Here is a 17389-nt window from a genome sequence, read left to right as displayed (position 1 = left end):
TTGTACATGTTTACTATATTTTATTTATGATGTGTATATAGCTATAATTCTATTTATTCTGACAGTTTTGACACCTGTCTACATGCTTTGTTTTGTTGTCTGTCTCCCCCTTCTAGACCGTGAGCCCGTTGTTGGGTAGGGTCCATCTCTATATGTTGCTGACTTGTACCTCCCAAGTGCTTAGTACAGTGCTCTGCACACAGTAAGCACTCAGTAAATACAATTCATTCATTCAATCGTATTTATTGAGTGCTTACTGTGTGCAGAGCACTGTACTAACCGCTTGGGAAGTACAAGTTGGCAACATACAAAGACGGTTCCTACCCAACAGTGGGCTCACAGTCTAGAAGGGGGAGACAGAGAACAAAACAAAACATATTAACAAAATAAACTGAATAGAATATGTACAAATAAAATAGAGTAATAAATACGTACAAACATATATACATATATACAGGTGCTGTGGGGAGGGGAAGGAGGTAAGGCGGGGGGGATGGGGAGGGATGAGGAATGAATGAATGAACCACAGTAAGTGACAACTGAGAAAGTGCCTCTCCCAGCCCAAACATGGTAACAGCCTCATTAGCTTCCCATTGTTGAGGAATAAGCCATTTTTTTAATGGTATTTGTTAAGCACTTCGTATGTGCCAGGCACTTCACTGAGGACGATACAGGGTAACTTCTCTGGGCCTCATTTCCCTCATCTGTAAAATGGAGATTAAGACCATGAGCCCCACATGGGACAACCTGATCACCTTGTAACCACCCCAGTGCTTAGAACAGTGTTTTGCACATAGTAAGCGCTTAACAAATGCCATCATCATCAATAAGGTTGGGCAAAGTCCCAGTCCCAAACAGGGCTCAAAGCCTTAATCCCCATTTTACAGATGAGGTAACTGAGGTCTGCAGAAGTGAAGTGACTAGCCCAAGGTCACAGAGCAGACAAGTGGCAGAGTCAGGATTAGAACCCAGGTCCTCTAACTCCCAGGTCTGTGCTCTTTCCACTAAGCCCTGCTGTTCATTAATGGGAGTGAATGGGAGTGATGCCTCTTGGATACACTAGAGCAGTCCTCCCTAGCTGGGAGACTGGCACAGGAGAGGCACTGAGGGGATGGGGAAAGCTTCTCATTAGTAACAATAATAATAATGATGGTATTTGTTAAGCACTTACTATGTGCAAAGCACTGTTCAAAGCACTGGGGAGGATACAAGGTAATCAGGTTGTCCCACAGGGGGCTTACAATCTTCATCCCCATTTTACAAATGAGGCGCAGAGAATAATAATAATGATCAGATAAGACAGGGAGAAGCAGTGTTCTAGTGGATATTCTAGTATTCTAGTGGATAGAGCACAGGCCTGGGAGTCCGAAGGACCTGAGTTCTAATCCTGACTCCACTACTTGCCTGCTGTGTGACCTTGGGTAAGTCACTTCACTTCTCAGGGTCTTAGTTACCTCGTCTGGAAAATTAGGATTAAATCCTCCTCCCTCCAATTTAGTCATTGATCCCCTTATCAGACACAGACTGTGTCCTACCTGATCATCCTGTATCTAACTCGGCACTTAGAAGAGCCGAGAAGCAGCAGTGTGGCTCAGTGGAAAGAGCCTGGGCTTTGGAGTCAGAGGTCATGGGTTCAAATCCCGGCTCTGCCAATTGTCAGCTGTGTGAATTTGGGCAAGTCACTTCACTTCTCTGGGCCTTAGTTCCCTCATCTGCAAAATGGGGATTAAGACTGTAAGCCCCATGTGGGACAACCTGATCACCTTGTATCCCCCCAGCCCTTAGAACAGTGTTTTGCACATAGTAAGCGCTTAACAAATACCATTAAAAAAAAAGAGCGCCTGGAACATAGTAAGTGCTTAACAAGTACCACAAATAATATTATTATTCTTTGACAGCTCAAATACCATCATATACAATGTGACATAATGACATCAAGGATTGTATGAGGGGTCTTAAAAATCCATTAGCCCAGGGTCTTCTAGAGTGGTTAACACAACCCTGCAAGCTCCCCCTCTAGACTTTAATCTTGCAGTGGACAGGGAATGTGCCTGTTTATTGTTATATTGTACTCTCCCAAGTGCCTAATAGAGTGCTCTGTAAGTGCTCAATAAATATACTGAATGAATGAATGAATGATTGAATGAAGTGGGAACCTGACTGGCAGGTAAAAGAGAGTAGACTTGGTGCCACAGAACCATGAATGCTAAAATCGACTCCCTCATGTAGGAAAGTTTGGCCCAGAGAAGGATCATGGCCTAGTGGACAGATCACAGACCTGGAAGATAGAAGGACCTGGGTTCTAATCCCAGCTCTGCCACTTGTCTGCTGTGTGACCTTGGGCAAGTCACTTCTCTGAGCCTCAGTTACCTCTTCTGTAAAGTGGGGATTAATAATAATAATAATAATAATAATGATTTGTTAAGCACGTACTATGTGAAGCAGCAACTGTCAACAAATGATGACATTTGTTAAGCACGTACTAGAGAAGCAGCGTGGCTCAGTGGAAAGAACATGGGCTTCGGAGTCAGAGGTTGTGGGTTCAAATCCGGGTTCTGCCAATTGTCACCTGTGTGACTTTGGGCGAGTCACTTAACTTCTCTGTGCCTCAGTTACCTCATCTGTAAAATGGGGATTAAGACTGTGAGCCCCCCATGGGACAACCTGATCACCTTGTAACCTCCCCAGTGCTTAGAACAATGCTGTGCACATAGTAAGTGCTTAATAAATGCCATCATCATTATTATTATTATGTGTGAAGCACTGTTCCAAGAGCTGGGGTAGATACAATAATAATAATAATAATGGCATTTGTTAAGTGCTTACTATGTGCAAAGCACCGTTCTAAGTGCTGGGGGGGATACAAGGTGATCAGGTTGTCCCATGTGGGGCTCACAATCTTAACCCCCATTTACAGATGAGGCAACTGAGGCTCAGAGAAGTTAAGTGACTTGCCCAAGGTCACGCGGCAGACATTTGGCAGAGCCGGGATTTGAACCCATGATCTCTGACTGTGAGTCCACTGTTGGGTAGGGACTGTCTCTATATGTTGCCAACTTGTATTTCCCAAGCACTTAGTACAGTACTCTGCACACAGTAAGTGCTCAATAAATACGATTGGTTGACTGATTGATTGACTCCCAAGCCCGGGCTCTTTCCACTGGGCCACGCTGCTTAGGTTGCCCCACATGGGGCTTACAGTCTTCATCCCCATTTTACAGATGACATACCTGAAGCCCAGAGAAGTTAAGTGACTTGCCCGAAGTCACACAAGCTGACAAGGGGTAGAGCCAGAATTAGAACCCATGACCTCTGACTCCCAAGCCTGTGCTCTCGCCATTAAGCCACGGGACTGTGAGCCCCATATGGGACAGGAACTATGTCCAATGCAGTTTGCTTGTATCCACCCCAGCATTTAGTACAGTGCCTGGCACGTAGTAAGCGCTTAAATACCACAATTATTCTTGTTCTCATTATTACTGTTAGTGGAAAGAACATAGGACTGGGGGTCAGAAGATCTGGATTCTTACCTGTTGTGTAAACCTGAGCAAATCACTTGAGTTTTCTGTGCCTAAATTTCCTAATTGGTAAATTGTTTTAATCTGTGAGCCTCATGTAGGACAGGAATTGGGTCCAATCTAATTATCTCGTATCTGTCCCAGAACTTAGCCCAGTGCTTCACAAATAGTAATCACTTAATACTAGAATTATTATTGTTATTATTATTCTCAGGACCCAGGCTCAATAATGATTCTACTGTAATCTCCTCAGTCCTTAGTCTAGTGATCTGCATAGAGTAAGTGCTCAAATAATTCCATTGATTGGTTGGAAATAAGAATATAAGCCTTCTGTTGATATAGCTCTGTTAGAGAGTGCTACAGGTTCAAAATACGCACCAGATCCGACTGAAAAAATTAGTAATCCTTAAATTGTACTGATCCTCAAGTTCCCTGACATTTTGTTATACTTTCCCTACTCTTTCATCCTGTAATAGACAAACTTTTAAACTCCAGTGAGCGATAGTCACTGGAGGTGACATGAAGTTGACTGTCATCACAGAGGGCAGGTGTGGAAATGATGATGGAGTATTTTTCTTTTCAAAACAGTCTAATCTTTTAGAACAGATGCTGCTTCCCATCCCAACAGTCATTTGCCAAACTAAGGAGTGCCTGATTAGATGTAAACCCCAGGGCATTAATTAGAGATAATTGCCCCATTTCCGTGTTCTAGCTTCTCCAAAATTTTGATTCTTACCTAGTCCCAAGATTTTTCACTATCAATTTCAGGAGACTGTGCAAGAACAGAATGGCAAGAAATTATATTTTCAGGCTTTGTTGCCAGTTAATTTTCTAAAAAACTGGATGGAGAAAATCAGATACTGTTTCTGACAGCACAAATAAAAAATCGTGGCATAAATAAATCTGAGTTGTCAATGAATAGTTCAATTTGGTTCACGCAGATTTTCATTCATTCAATCATTCAATCGTATTTATTGAGCGCTTACTATGTGCAGAGCACTGTACTAAGCACTTGGGAAGTACAAGTCAGCAACATACAGAGACGGTCCCTACCCAATAAGGGGCTCACAGTCTAGAAGGGGGAGACAGACAACAAAACAAGACATGTGGACAGGTGTCAAAATCGTCAGAACAAATAGAATTAAAGCTATAGGCACATCATTAACAAAATAAATAGAATAGTAAATATGTACAAGTAAGATAGAGTGATAAATCTATACAAATATATATAAGTGCTGTGGGGAGGGGAAGGAGGTAGGGCAGGGGGGATGGGGAGGAGGAGAGGAAAAAGGGGGCTCAGTCTGGAAAGGCCTTCTGGAGGAGGTGAGCTCTCAGTAGGGCTTTGAAGGAAGGAAGAGAGCTAGCTTGGCAGATGTGGGGAGAGAGGGCATTCCAGACCAGGGGGAGGACATGGGCTGGGGGTCGACGGCGGGACAGGTGAGCACAAGGTACAGTGAGGAGGTTAACAGCAGAAGAGCAGAGGGTGTGGAGGCTGTAGAAGGAGAGAAGGGAGGTGAGGTAGGAGGGGGCGAGGTGATGGACAGCCTTGAAGCTGAGGGTGAGGAGTTTTTGCTTGATTCGTAGGTTGACAGGCAGCCACTGGATATTTTTGAGGAGGGGAATAACATGCCCAGAGCGTTTCTGTATGGAGATAATCCGGGCAGCAGAGTGAAGTATAGGCTGAAGTGGGGAGAGACAGGAAGATGGGAGATCAGAGAGGAGGCTGACTCAGTAATCCAGTTGGGATAGGATGAGAGATTGAACCAGCAAGGTAGCAGTTTGGATGGAGGGGAAAGGGTGGATCTTGGCGATGTTGTGGAGGTGAGACCGGCAGGTTTTGGTGACGGACTGGATGTGTGGGGTGAACAAGAGTGCAGAGTCGAGGATGACACCAAGGTTGCGGGTTTGTGAGATGGGAAGGATGGTAGTGCCCTCGGAACTACCATCTACAGTGATGGGAAAGTCAGAGAGGGGGCAGGGTTTGGGAGGGAAGATAAGGAGTTCAGTCTTGGACATACTGAGCTTTTGGTGGCGGGCAGGCATCCAGATGGAGGTGTCCTGAATACAGGACGAGATACAAGTCTGGAGGGTGGGAGAGAGAACAGGGGCAGAAATGTAGATCTACTGCATATGATATGCTCGTCTCTAAAGAAAAATCGTCAGTGTCTCTAATCTGGTTTTCATTAAGCATACCATATTCTGTGAATATATTACTGAAATAATTATACAAACCATATCCCTGGGCTCGATTTGTTGCAGCTACAGTTCCATAACAAGTTCTAATGAAACTGTCTGAAAAACTAATTTAGTTCTTTCCACAACAAGAACTTAATGTATGTTGAGTGTTGTATTTTTAACGCAGTATTCATAGCCTAACGTGAAGTAACTAGAATCCAAAATAGGCCATCACACTTCCCTATGGTTAAAATTCATCCTTTTCTTTAATGATCCTGAATGAAACCATAAATGATGGCGAGAGTAAAATTACATCTTTTCAAGTTTGGGGTAATTTTCATATCATTGCTTTTGTAAGTGCCTGCTTCCAAAAGAAACAGATGACTTCTCAGCCTTGGCAATAGTATCTACATTAACGGAACAGATCCACAGGCACTGGGCTATTTCTCCAGTACATAGCAATTGTGACTGTCGACGAGTCACTAGAGAAGAACTTGCTCCCACTTTTCTCCCTTATATTTCTGGGGTGAGGAGTCCATTTATCAGAGAGATTAGCCATTCCACAGAAAAGCTGAAAGGACCGTATCTCACAACTATGGACAGGTAGAGTCCAGAGAAAATACTCAGGTCTGGCCCATCTGGAACTCCAAAAATATCCTGGCAGGGTTTGGGTGCAAGGTAATTGTTGTTTTCTATTATTGACTTTGTTTTTCCTACTTCATGGTTATTGTTATTATCATTCTTTCTATAGGGGTGTGTCCTCTCCTTTTCCCAGGTCCTTCCAAACTGTGAATTCAGACTGGTCCTGAGCAGAGGACTGGTCTAAATCAATGACCTTGTAACCCCTTCCAGTGCTCAGTACAGTTTGCTGCACATCAAAAAACCCCTAATATCAAAGAAAAAAAAGCTCAAAAGATTAGTCCAAACCCATCAGCAAATTCATGAATCTTCTTGACAGATTCACTAGTGTAAAAATGCTGCTTTTTCTTTATTACTCCAGAGTATTAGGAGGAGTCATAAATGAAGGACAATTTGAATGTTCATTAAGGCGTGAAATCCTTGCGTATACCGCTGCATACATTCTGCCTATGTTCATTTAGAGGACAGCATTGGCAAATACTGTCACCATGAGCAAACATTCCTCAACCCTACCCATTTTTCTTGTAAATGAGAGATGATGGTAGAGGGCTAGAGAAACCTATTATTCACTTTTAATGAGCAAGTCAGGAGAATGAATTTGCATATGCCATCTAGTTGGTTCAAAGGTGAATGAACTTTTTCATTGAGCTGGACAGCACAATATCCTGATAAACTAATCTGTATAAATGATATGGTTGGTTTCTATTAATGATCAATTATTAATCCAGGTATCACTATTGTTATGTTTGGGAGTAACAAATGCATTCTTCTGATTTTCATTTACACCCATTCAATAGATCTTTAAACTGCTTGGATTTCACTGTGTGATGGAGACAGTCTGACCTGATTATCTTGAATCTACCCTAGTGTTTAGTTCAATGCTTAACACATTAGTACTCACATAGAAGTATCATTTTTATGGTACTTGTTAAGCATTTACTATGTGTCGAATACTATTTTAGGCACTGGGGTAGGTACAAGTTAATTATATCAGGCAAAGGCCCTGTCCCATATGGATATCATGGTCTAAGTAGGAGAGATAACAGGCACCCCCTTTTAATAGTTGAGGAAACTGAGGCACAGAGAAGTTAAGCATTTTGTTCGAGGTCACATGGTACATAATTGGCAGAGCTGGGATTAGAACCCAGTCCCGTGTTCTCTCCACTAGGCCCATGCTGTTTCCCAGTAATTGCTAAGGTGGGAGACTTGGTTTGTTGTTAGGTCAAAGGGAAAGTTTAGGAGGTCCAGGATTTTGGGTCTTTGAAGTTTTGACCAGGTTAGAATTAGACTAAATTTTCTCATTAGTCTCTGTCAACACATGGCTTTTTGAAGTTTAGATAAAGAATGCTCTAAAAACCCAACAAAACAATAAAATGACTGAAGCATATCTCTCAGATTATCATCAAGAGCAAGTATTACATCTTCGGAGAATACTGTCTAAATGCATGTCTAAATTAGAGAAGCAGCGTGGCTCACAGGAAAAGAGCCCCAGCTTTGGAGTCAGAGGTCATGGGTTCAAATCCCGGCTCCGCCACTTAGCTGTGTGACTTTGGGCAAGTCACTTCACTTCTCTGGGCCTCAGTTACCTCATCTGTAAAATGGGAATTAAGACTGTGAGCCCCCCGTGGGACAACCTGATCATCTTGTAACCACCCCAGTGCTTAGAACAGTGCTTTGCGCTTAGTAAATGCCATTATTATTATTATTGTGTGTGATTTGTTTTGTAGAAAGCAGGTCTTATTTTATTCAATACAATTTATTAAGTGTTTATTGTGTGCAGAACACTGTGCTGTTCTCAATCAATATTATCTGTTGAGTACTTAATCTTTGGAGAGCACTGTACTTTCAGAGAATTCAATTAGTAGACCCAATTTCCTTCCTCAAGAAGTTTACAATAATAATCATAATCATAAGAATGGTATTTATTAAGCCCTTACTAAGTGCCAAGCAAATACAAGCAAATTGGGTTGGGCCCAGTCCCTGTCCCACAGTCTTAATCCCCATTTCACAGATGAGGCAACTGAGGCACAGAGAAGTGAAGTGACTTGCCCAAGACCAAACAGCAGATGAGAGATGAGTGGTAGAACTGGGATTAGAACCCATGACCTTCTGATTCCCAAACCCATACTCTATGCACTATGCCACGTCACTTCCCTATCTAGCAATACTGACATCAATATCTTTTGGAAAATGTTTTAGTATTTTTGTCCACTCTATTAGAAACAGAGGTTTTTCTGTACTTGGCGACAAACGTTTTCTGCTTTGCTTATTGTCCATATTATCAAGCACAGTTTTTCAGTAGGAAACGTTTAACCAAGTCTTGTCAGAGGAGGATTCCCAATTCTCTCATTCTGAGATGGTGAGATAATTTTCAGTGCAGATGAGGTAAACATTTAAGAATCGCTTTGACCTTTTATCACAAACTTGAGAGAGGTAGGGTGTTTTTTTTTTTTTTTTTTTTTTACAATTTCCACATAGTGAGGATCAGCATCAACTTTAAAACCAAGTAGCATGGGCCAGAAGAGTGTGATGCACTGTGGGAAATAATCCCACCAAATGGTTATTAAGCTGTGTAAAGAGTATAAATTTGACCATTTTCTTCCCTACTCCTACCACCGAACCCCAGAAAAGACTTTGACATCTGCCCTACTCACTCTCGCTTAAAATAATAATAATGATGGCATTTATTAAGGGCTTACTATGTGCAAAGCACTGTTCTAAGAGAAGATATAGCTAGTGAGCCCAGTGTTGGGTAGGAACTGTCTCTACATGTTGCCAACTTGTACTTCCCAAGTGCTTAGTACAGTGTTCTGCATACAGTAAGCGCTCAGTAAATACGACTGATTGATTGCTAGACTATAAGCTCCATGAGGGCAGGGATCTCATTTACAAACTATTCTCCATTGTACTCTTCTGAGTGCTTAGTCCAATGTTCAGAATTCCACAAGTGCTCAATAAATACCTCTGATTAATCAAACACTTTGTCCTCTCCCTCCAGCTCAGTACTGGATATTTTGAGTTAGAAGCTCGGAATGCCCTAAAAGTATAGGTCTGAAAGGATTTCACATAAAATGCAGGTAGTTGGCATCTATTTCAAAATATACGATTTAAATTCTGAATTCTTTTAGCCACATCCCTCTACAAGGACTCACCATTTCTGTCAATGGCAAATGGTATATCAGTGGTGACAATTTCATAATTGCATATCTGGCTGTACTGTGGAGAACAGTCTTCATCCATAGCTTCTACTTGCAGGATGCTGTCATAGATCTTTCCTTCGGTCACTGTGGCCTTGTACGCCATCTCCTTGAAGGTTGGAGCAAACTCATTTACATCCTTGATCTGGATGTGCACCACCGCCCTGCAATATGCAAATGAACAATTTGAAGAAAATATAAAATTAAAAATAAAACATGCCACAAACACATCTAGCTCAATACTGAATGAGGCCTCAGCCACATCTGTTCACTGTCCCAACCTAGGATTTATTAATGAAAGGACAGCTGGGAGGCCAAAGTGGCAGATGAGATGAAATTTCTGTAGAGAGTGAGTTCACCTTTCCTTCTCACTACGTTCTGCATCTCTTTTCCTCTCACACTTGATTCTACTGCTCATTAATAAGTACCAATTGTGCCTGACGATCCCCTTTGAGAAAAGCTGAAAATGGGTAGATGTAGCAAATTTGAAGGAATGTTGTATGCACTTGCTTTAGGGAACAGGGAAAAAACAGGGAAAACTGAGGAACAGAGAAATAAGTCAAGTGATTTGCCCAAGGTCACAAGGGAGGCAAGTGGAGGAGCTGTATTCATTTATTCATTCAATCATATTTATTGAGCACTTACTGTGTGCACAGCACTGTACTAAGGGCATGGGAAGTAAAAGTTGGCAACATAGAGACGGTCCCTACCCAACAACTTCCCAAGTGCTTAGTACAGTGCTCTGCACACAGTAAGCACGCAATAAATACGATTGAATGAATGAATGAACGAACAACGGGCTCACAGTCTAGTCTGTATCAGATTCCAAGTCTCCTGATTCCGATCCTGTGGTCTTTCCACTAGGTCACATTGGATTTCTACATGTGGAAGAAGTTCACAGTAAGTAAAGAAAACTCCCATTTGTTTGTGGAATACCAATTCCCATCAGATTTTCAAGTCTCAGATCAACGTTTTAGGCAATCTGCTTGGGAAGATGAATAGGATGAGGAAATGCTCCTTAAAAAATAGGCTATAGGGTCTGAACTCCCTTAGATCAGTGTTAGGAATCAGACACACAAAAAAAGGCTCATGACCAGAAGAGAAATGAAGCTGATGAAGGGGAAGAGGGAAAATGTCGTCAATGGAAAAAGGAGACCTCCCCACCCACGAGAAAGCCGTTTATTTCTCTGATAAAGCATTTAGTATCCATTTACTTTTCCCTGACTAAAGCATTAAAGCAGTCCTTCAACCTGAACCAGAGCCTAGTGTCAATACATGCAACAGCTAAAGCTTTGGTTTTCTTACTACCGTCACTCACTTGTGAGATTTCTTCCAGTTTGCTCCGCTAGGACCTGCGCCACAGTCATATGCCTGGATGATGAATGTATACTCTTTCTGTAGTTCACAGTCAATCGGACTTTTTGCTCGAAGTCGACCTTCTCCAGATGTCTTGTTTAACACTACGGCTTCAAAGGGCATTTCCTGTCCGTGGATTTTAAAAGCACAAATTTCACCTGAAAGAACAACAGCAGAGAACGGTCAGTTTGACCGTGTGTCTCTCAACAAACAGTTTGGTAACGAGCAATTTATTGTTCTGGAAATGTTAAATGTCTTCGAACAAATAATTCGAACGGAGTTATTTTCACTTTGTTTATATATTATTGGACTTTCTATAGCCAAACCTCCAAACACACCCTCCATTTTTATTCAGCGGGAACATATCCACAATTAATGAAAAATATTTTCCTGCCCTTTCAGCCATTTTCTAGTTCATGAGGTGTCAAAGGGTTACTTACACCAAAATAAGCAATATATTCAATCATATTTATTGAGAGCTTACTGTGTGCAGAACACTATACTAAGTATTTTGGAGAGTGTGATATAAAAATTAACAGATATTTCCTGTCAACATCAATAACACCATGCATATCTCACAACCCTGGCAAAGGTTGATCAAAACTATGATGGGGAATATTAATAAGCAAAGAAACAGGTGTGAAAAATGATAGGTAAGCGAGGCTGTAGAGACACTTGAGTTTTCATACTTATACCTGAAGTTTAACGATCATCTTATCTGTGCATAGCCCTGTACTAAGCTCTTGGGAGAGTACAGTAGATCTAACAGACATTATCCCTCCCTTTAAGGAGCTTACAACCTAGCAAAGAATATGAAGGAAAGAGAGGCAAAAATAGAATTAGACTTTTGAAAAATTTGAAAAATAACTGAATTGCAAAAACTGTAAATAGGATTATACAAATGTCTAGGAGTTGTTGACAATATAATAGGTTAAGCGCTTAGTACAGTACTATGCACACAGTATGCGCTCAATAAATACGATTGAATAAATGCTAGATAAATACTGGTGATAAATTGATCACTATATGTTGTTATCCTTAGTCTTTACGCTGAACAGAATTGGATTTGAGTGTCTGGTGAATTATCCTTCAGTGGTATACGAGGGAAGACTACGGATACGTTGGATTTGCAATCATTCTTTGAAAGAGGAGTGTGGCTTAGTGGCAAGAGCCTGGGCTTGGAGAGTCAGAGGATGTGGGTTCTAATCCCGGCTCCACCATTTGTCTGCTGTGTGACCTTGGACAAGTCACTTCACTTCTCTGTGCCTCAATTCCCTCATCTGTAAAATGGGGACTGTCGACCCCATGTGGGACAATTAGATTATCATGTATCTACCCTAGTGCTTAGAACAGTGCTTGGCACATAGTAAGTGCTTAGCAAATAACATTATTATTGTTATAAGTAGAGAGTGGCATGTGAGAATGTCTTAGGAGAAAGGCACACAGAAAAAGGAAACAATGTCTGGACAGTGCAGAGAGCAGAAAGAATCTTGGATAATGAAGAAGCTAAAAAGAGTGTAGAAAACATTGAAGGAACTACAAGTGGAAGTTGAATTATTGAATGTTGCAGTTGTCTCAGAATACCTTACTCATTCATTCTACAGTATTTATTGACCACCTTCTTATGCAGAGCACTGTACTAAGTGCTTGGGAGAGTACAATATAATACAGTTGGCAAACACAATCTTGGCCCCATCACCCGAAGCTTAACATATCCAAAACAGAACTCCTTATCTTCTCACCCAAACCCTGTGCTCCTTCTGACTTTCCCATCACTGTGGATGACACCACCATCCTTCCTGTCTCGTATGCATATAACCTTGGCGTTATCTTTGATTCCTTTTTCTCATTCAACCCAGATATTCACACCATCACTAAATTCTGTCTGTCCCATTAAATCAATAAATTCCACCCTTTCCTCTCCACATAAACTGCTGATACGTTAAAACAATCACTCATCTTATCCCACCTGGATTACTGCCTCAGACTCCTTGCTGACCTCCCAGCCTCTTGTCTCTCCCCACTCCAGTCCATACTTCACTCTGCTGCCTGGATCATTGTTCTACAAAAATGTTCAGGACATTTCAGCCCGCTCCTCAAAAACCCCAGTGATTGCCGAACCAGCTCCACATCAAAAAAACTCCTCACCATTGCCTTTAAAGCACTCCACCACCTTGCCCCCTCCTACTTCACCTCACTATTCTCCTCTACAACCGCACACACTCTGCTCCTTTAATGCTAACCTCCCTGTGCCTTGATCTCACCTATCTCACTACCTACCCCAAGCTCACATCCTGCCTCTGGCCTGGAATGCCCTTCCTTCTCAAATCTGACAATTAGTCTCCTTCACTTCCACACCTTATTGAAGGCACATCTCTTCCAAGGGGCCTTCCCAGACTAAGCCCCCATTTTCTCTTCTCCCAATCCCTTCCGCATCACCCTGACTTGCTCCCTTTTTTCTTCCCCCATCCCAGCCCCTCAGCACTAATGCACATATCTGTAATTTATTTGTGTTGATGTCTGTCTCCCTTGCTCTAGGCTGTAAACTCGTTGTAGGCAGAGAATATATCTGTTTATCATTGTATTTACTCTCCTAAGTGATTATTACAGTGCTCAGCCCAAAGTAAGTGTTCAATAAATACTACTGAATGAATGATTGAAAGTAGTTTACATATTTAATCCCCTGTTGATACAAAACTTGCTTGCAATTGTCTTTTCTTCCCGGGGTGTGGGGGGGAACGGAGGGAGTGATCTTTGAAGGGAAGAGGTTTGGATGTTGGGAAGTGATAATTTCTATTGTGAATTCTGAATCCAGGGCCTTACAGGCTCAGACTTCCTCAGTCCTTTAGGCAAACTGCTTTCATCTGTACCTGAGGGCTACAGTGATTTGATTCCTCTTAATGATATTGATCACACTGATAACATCTTTTATTTCACAGGCCTTATCTCCAGAGTCTTTCATTTCTGATCTCTGATGAAAGAGACAACTATTACAGAGGTAGGGCTTGCCCTGGGGCAGCCGGCCCACTTCTGAGATCTTACAAATATTTCTAGAAACACATTCCATATGACCAGATCTAACCCATAGGCAAATGTGTCTGTTTACTGTTGTATTGTACTCTCCCAAAGGCTTAGTACAGTAATATGTACATAGTAGGCTCTCAATAAATATGACAATGAAAGAATGAATCAAAGAATAATGGGATTCCCCCCTTAGTTAATTTACCCAAAGCACACAGAAACTGTTAAGGCATATTTCAGTTCTTTCTTTAGGCTCATCACGAAATGATTGCACAGCTGTTTCTGTAATTGCAGTATCCCCAGTATCTAATCCCCAGTGCCCATTCCCTTGTCCACACCACTCAGGTAGATACAAAATAATTAGATGAGCCACAGTGCCAGTCCCACATGGGATTCACGGTCTAAGAAGGAGGAAGAACAGATGTTTTATTTCCATTTTATAAATGACAAAACCAAGACTCAGAGAAGTTAAGTTACTTGCCCTAGATTCCCACAGCCCACGAGTGGCAGAGCCAGGACTAAAACCCATGTCTCCCAACTCCCATGGTCTTTCCAATGGGCCACACTGCCAAATTTTGTGAGTTTCCACACTGAAGATGGAGAAAACAGCTAGTCCCCATTTCCCTCCATTCTGGACCGCACAGTTGCTATCCTCCTCCCTCCTGTGAGCTTGGTGGATACAGCCAGGTCCCAGTTTGGGAAAAACGGAACATCACAGAGCTGCATGAAGTTTTAGCCACCATGCAATACCTAGAGCTGGGAGAATATCTCCCCTCTTTAAATTTGGGGGATGAAAAGTAATAATAATAATGATAATAATTACGGTATTCGTTAAGCTCTTACTATGTGCCAAACACTGATGTAGGTGCTGGGGTGGAAACAAGTTAATCAGATTGGACACAGTCCCTGTCCTCTATGGAGCTCATATTCATTCATTCAATCATATTTATTGAGCACTTACTTTATGCAGAGCACTGCACTTATACTAACTGCGGTATTTAAGCACTCACTATGTGCCAGACACTGTACTAAGCACTGGGATGGATACAAGCAAATCGGGTTAGACGCAGTCCCTGTCCCATGTGGGGCTCACCGTCGCAATCCCCATTTTGCAGATGAGTTAACTGAAGCCCAGAGAAGTGAAGGGATTTGGCCAAGGTCACACAGCAGACAAGTGGAGGATCTGGGATTAGAACCCTTGACCTTCTGACTCCTGGGCCCATGTTCCAGAAGATGCTGCTTCTTTTCTCTTCTAGACTGTGAGCCCACTGTTGGGTAGGGACCAACTCTATATGTTGCCAACTTGTACTTCCCAAGTGCTTAGTACAGTGCTCTGCACACAGTAAGCGCTCAATAAATACGACTGAAAGAATGAATGTTCTATCCACTATGCCATTCACTCTTAATCCCTTTTTTACAGATGAGGTAAACGAGGCACAGAGAAGTTAAGTGACTTGCCCAAGGTCACACAGCAGGCAAGTGGTGGAGTCAGGATTAGAATCCAGGTCCTTCCAACTCCCTGTTCTGTGCTCTATCCATTCATTCATTCAATCGTATTTATTGAGCGCTTACTGTGTGCAGAGCACTGTACTAAGTGCTTGGGAAACAAAATCAGCAACATATAGAGACGGTCACTACCCAGCCAGGCTGCAGACCCAAAGCATCTGTTATAGGACACAGGAAATAAACTGACCGGTCCAAGTTCATCTGGTGGTATAAAAGGTTTGGCAAGTGTATTTCTTTTTCCCTATGGTGTTTATTAAGTGCTTACTATGTGCCAGGCACTGCACTAAGTGCTGGGGTAGATACAAGATAATTAGGTTGGACACAGTTCCTGTCCCACACGGAGTTCACAGACAATTCCTATTTTAAAGATGGAATAACAGGCACAGAGAAGTGAAGTGACTTACCCAAGGTCACCCAGCAGACAGGTAACAGAACCAGTGTTAGAACCCAGGTCCTTTTGACTGCCAGGGTCATGCTCTCTATCCACTACAGCACACTGCTCTCTGTTACTTTTATCAGCTCTGTACACTGCTGTAACTACAGGAATACTATCTCAACTGCCCCATTCCTCACAAGTTCAGTGCAAATATTCCTCAGCAGCAGAACCTTGGAACAGACAATTTTTTTCCCCAACCTGAGTGCAATGGAGGAAACTCACTGCTTTACAGAATGGCAACCTTCCTTTGCTTCTCGCGAATGAAGTTTCCAAAGACATCCAGTCGATATCTATTTTAATGTCAGGCTTTTGTTTTTAATAGTCTATCGACCCAGAGTCTGATTAGGAACAATCCTTTTTTTACAGAATCCCATGCTGGCATTTTTTCTAACAAGACTCTTGGTAAAATGGATAAAAGAATACAGTACTGAAAACAAACAGGAAGCTAGGTGCCTTCCTCCCATGAATGCACTCATTGTCCTCAACTACTTCACTTTTTAATACCCTCATTTTAGCAAGATAAGCTCTTTCCTGGATACCTGAGACTTTTCATTTGGAGCAGAAAACCAGGTTGAACCTGCTCCACGGTTTTGCAATAGGCTGTGAAGTAGTGAAATAGTAAACTGCCAACCAATATCGATGACAAAATGGAAAGTGGAAAAGCGAAAAAATGAAAGGGGCCTATCCCATCCTGAGCCTTTCACTGGGGTGCTGACATTGACAACGATCAGAAGATCCATCAGATAGCTTCTTTCTGTAGAGGTAAGTGAAACCAGAAAGAAAATGGGCAGCTTTCAGGAGGACACGTCCGCCCTTAACTAAAACATTCTGAAGGGTTGGAGAGTATTTAAAACACCCAGGTGATAGAGCTGGGTTTTTGAGTGGATCATATATCAGGGAAAGGGACGCTGAGCATCCTCAGGTCAATAACAGGACTTCCCAAAGTCCTTGACCCACATGGGTCTCACAGTTTGAATCCCCATTGACAGATGAGGAAACTGAGGTCCAGAGAAGTGAAGTGTCTTGTCCAAGGTCACACAGCAGACAGGTATCAGAGCAGGTATTCAAACTCAGGATCTTCTGACCCCCAGGACTTTTCTCTATCAACTAGGTGACACTGCTTCTCAGGTTGGTTGTGTCTCATACTAACCTCACATATGTTGATTCCAAAGCAATTGATTGCCACTGCTTAATGATCATCCTGAGAAGGGAACATGTCTCCTAACTCTTCATGTTGTACTCTCCCACATGCTTAGGACTGTACTCTGCACCTAGTAAATTCTCAGTAAATACCATTGATTGAGTGATGCATTAGGCACTACCATTAATATATTATACAAAGAGAGCCTCTTTCTCATCAGCATCCAACCCCAAACTTTTAATAGAAGATCTTATCAAGCTGAACGACAGCCTGGCAAGGTTTCTTTATGGGGCAACTAAGTCCCAGCATGTCTTGTATTTCTGGATTTAGGTATATTTTTCACTCTTGTAATTTCCCAAAGTGTCCCTCGGTCTCACAAGATCAATCCTCTAGCCCTACC

The 17389-nt window shown here is 42.2% G+C and overlaps 1 protein-coding gene across 1 annotated transcript in view; it reads right to left on the bottom strand.

The window, feature by feature from the left end:
• The window catches only part of CLSTN2 (calsyntenin 2), a 1113326-nt gene that overhangs the window by 248062 nt on the left and 847875 nt on the right, over positions 1 to 17389 (bottom strand). Inside the window, exons 3-4 of the mRNA XM_038751476.1 lie at positions 10848 to 11043; positions 9485 to 9693 (exon numbers count right to left, since the gene is read on the bottom strand). Of these exons, the coding sequence (XP_038607404.1) occupies positions 9485 to 9693; positions 10848 to 11043 (405 nt within the window). The remainder of the gene's footprint in view (positions 1 to 9484; positions 9694 to 10847; positions 11044 to 17389) is intronic.

This window comes from Tachyglossus aculeatus, chromosome 1, assembly GCF_015852505.1.
Source record: "Tachyglossus aculeatus isolate mTacAcu1 chromosome 1, mTacAcu1.pri, whole genome shotgun sequence".
NCBI lineage: Eukaryota > Metazoa > Chordata > Mammalia > Monotremata > Tachyglossidae > Tachyglossus > Tachyglossus aculeatus.
The sequence above is the reverse complement of the archived record's forward strand: the minus strand, read 5'-3'. Positions and strand labels throughout refer to the sequence as shown.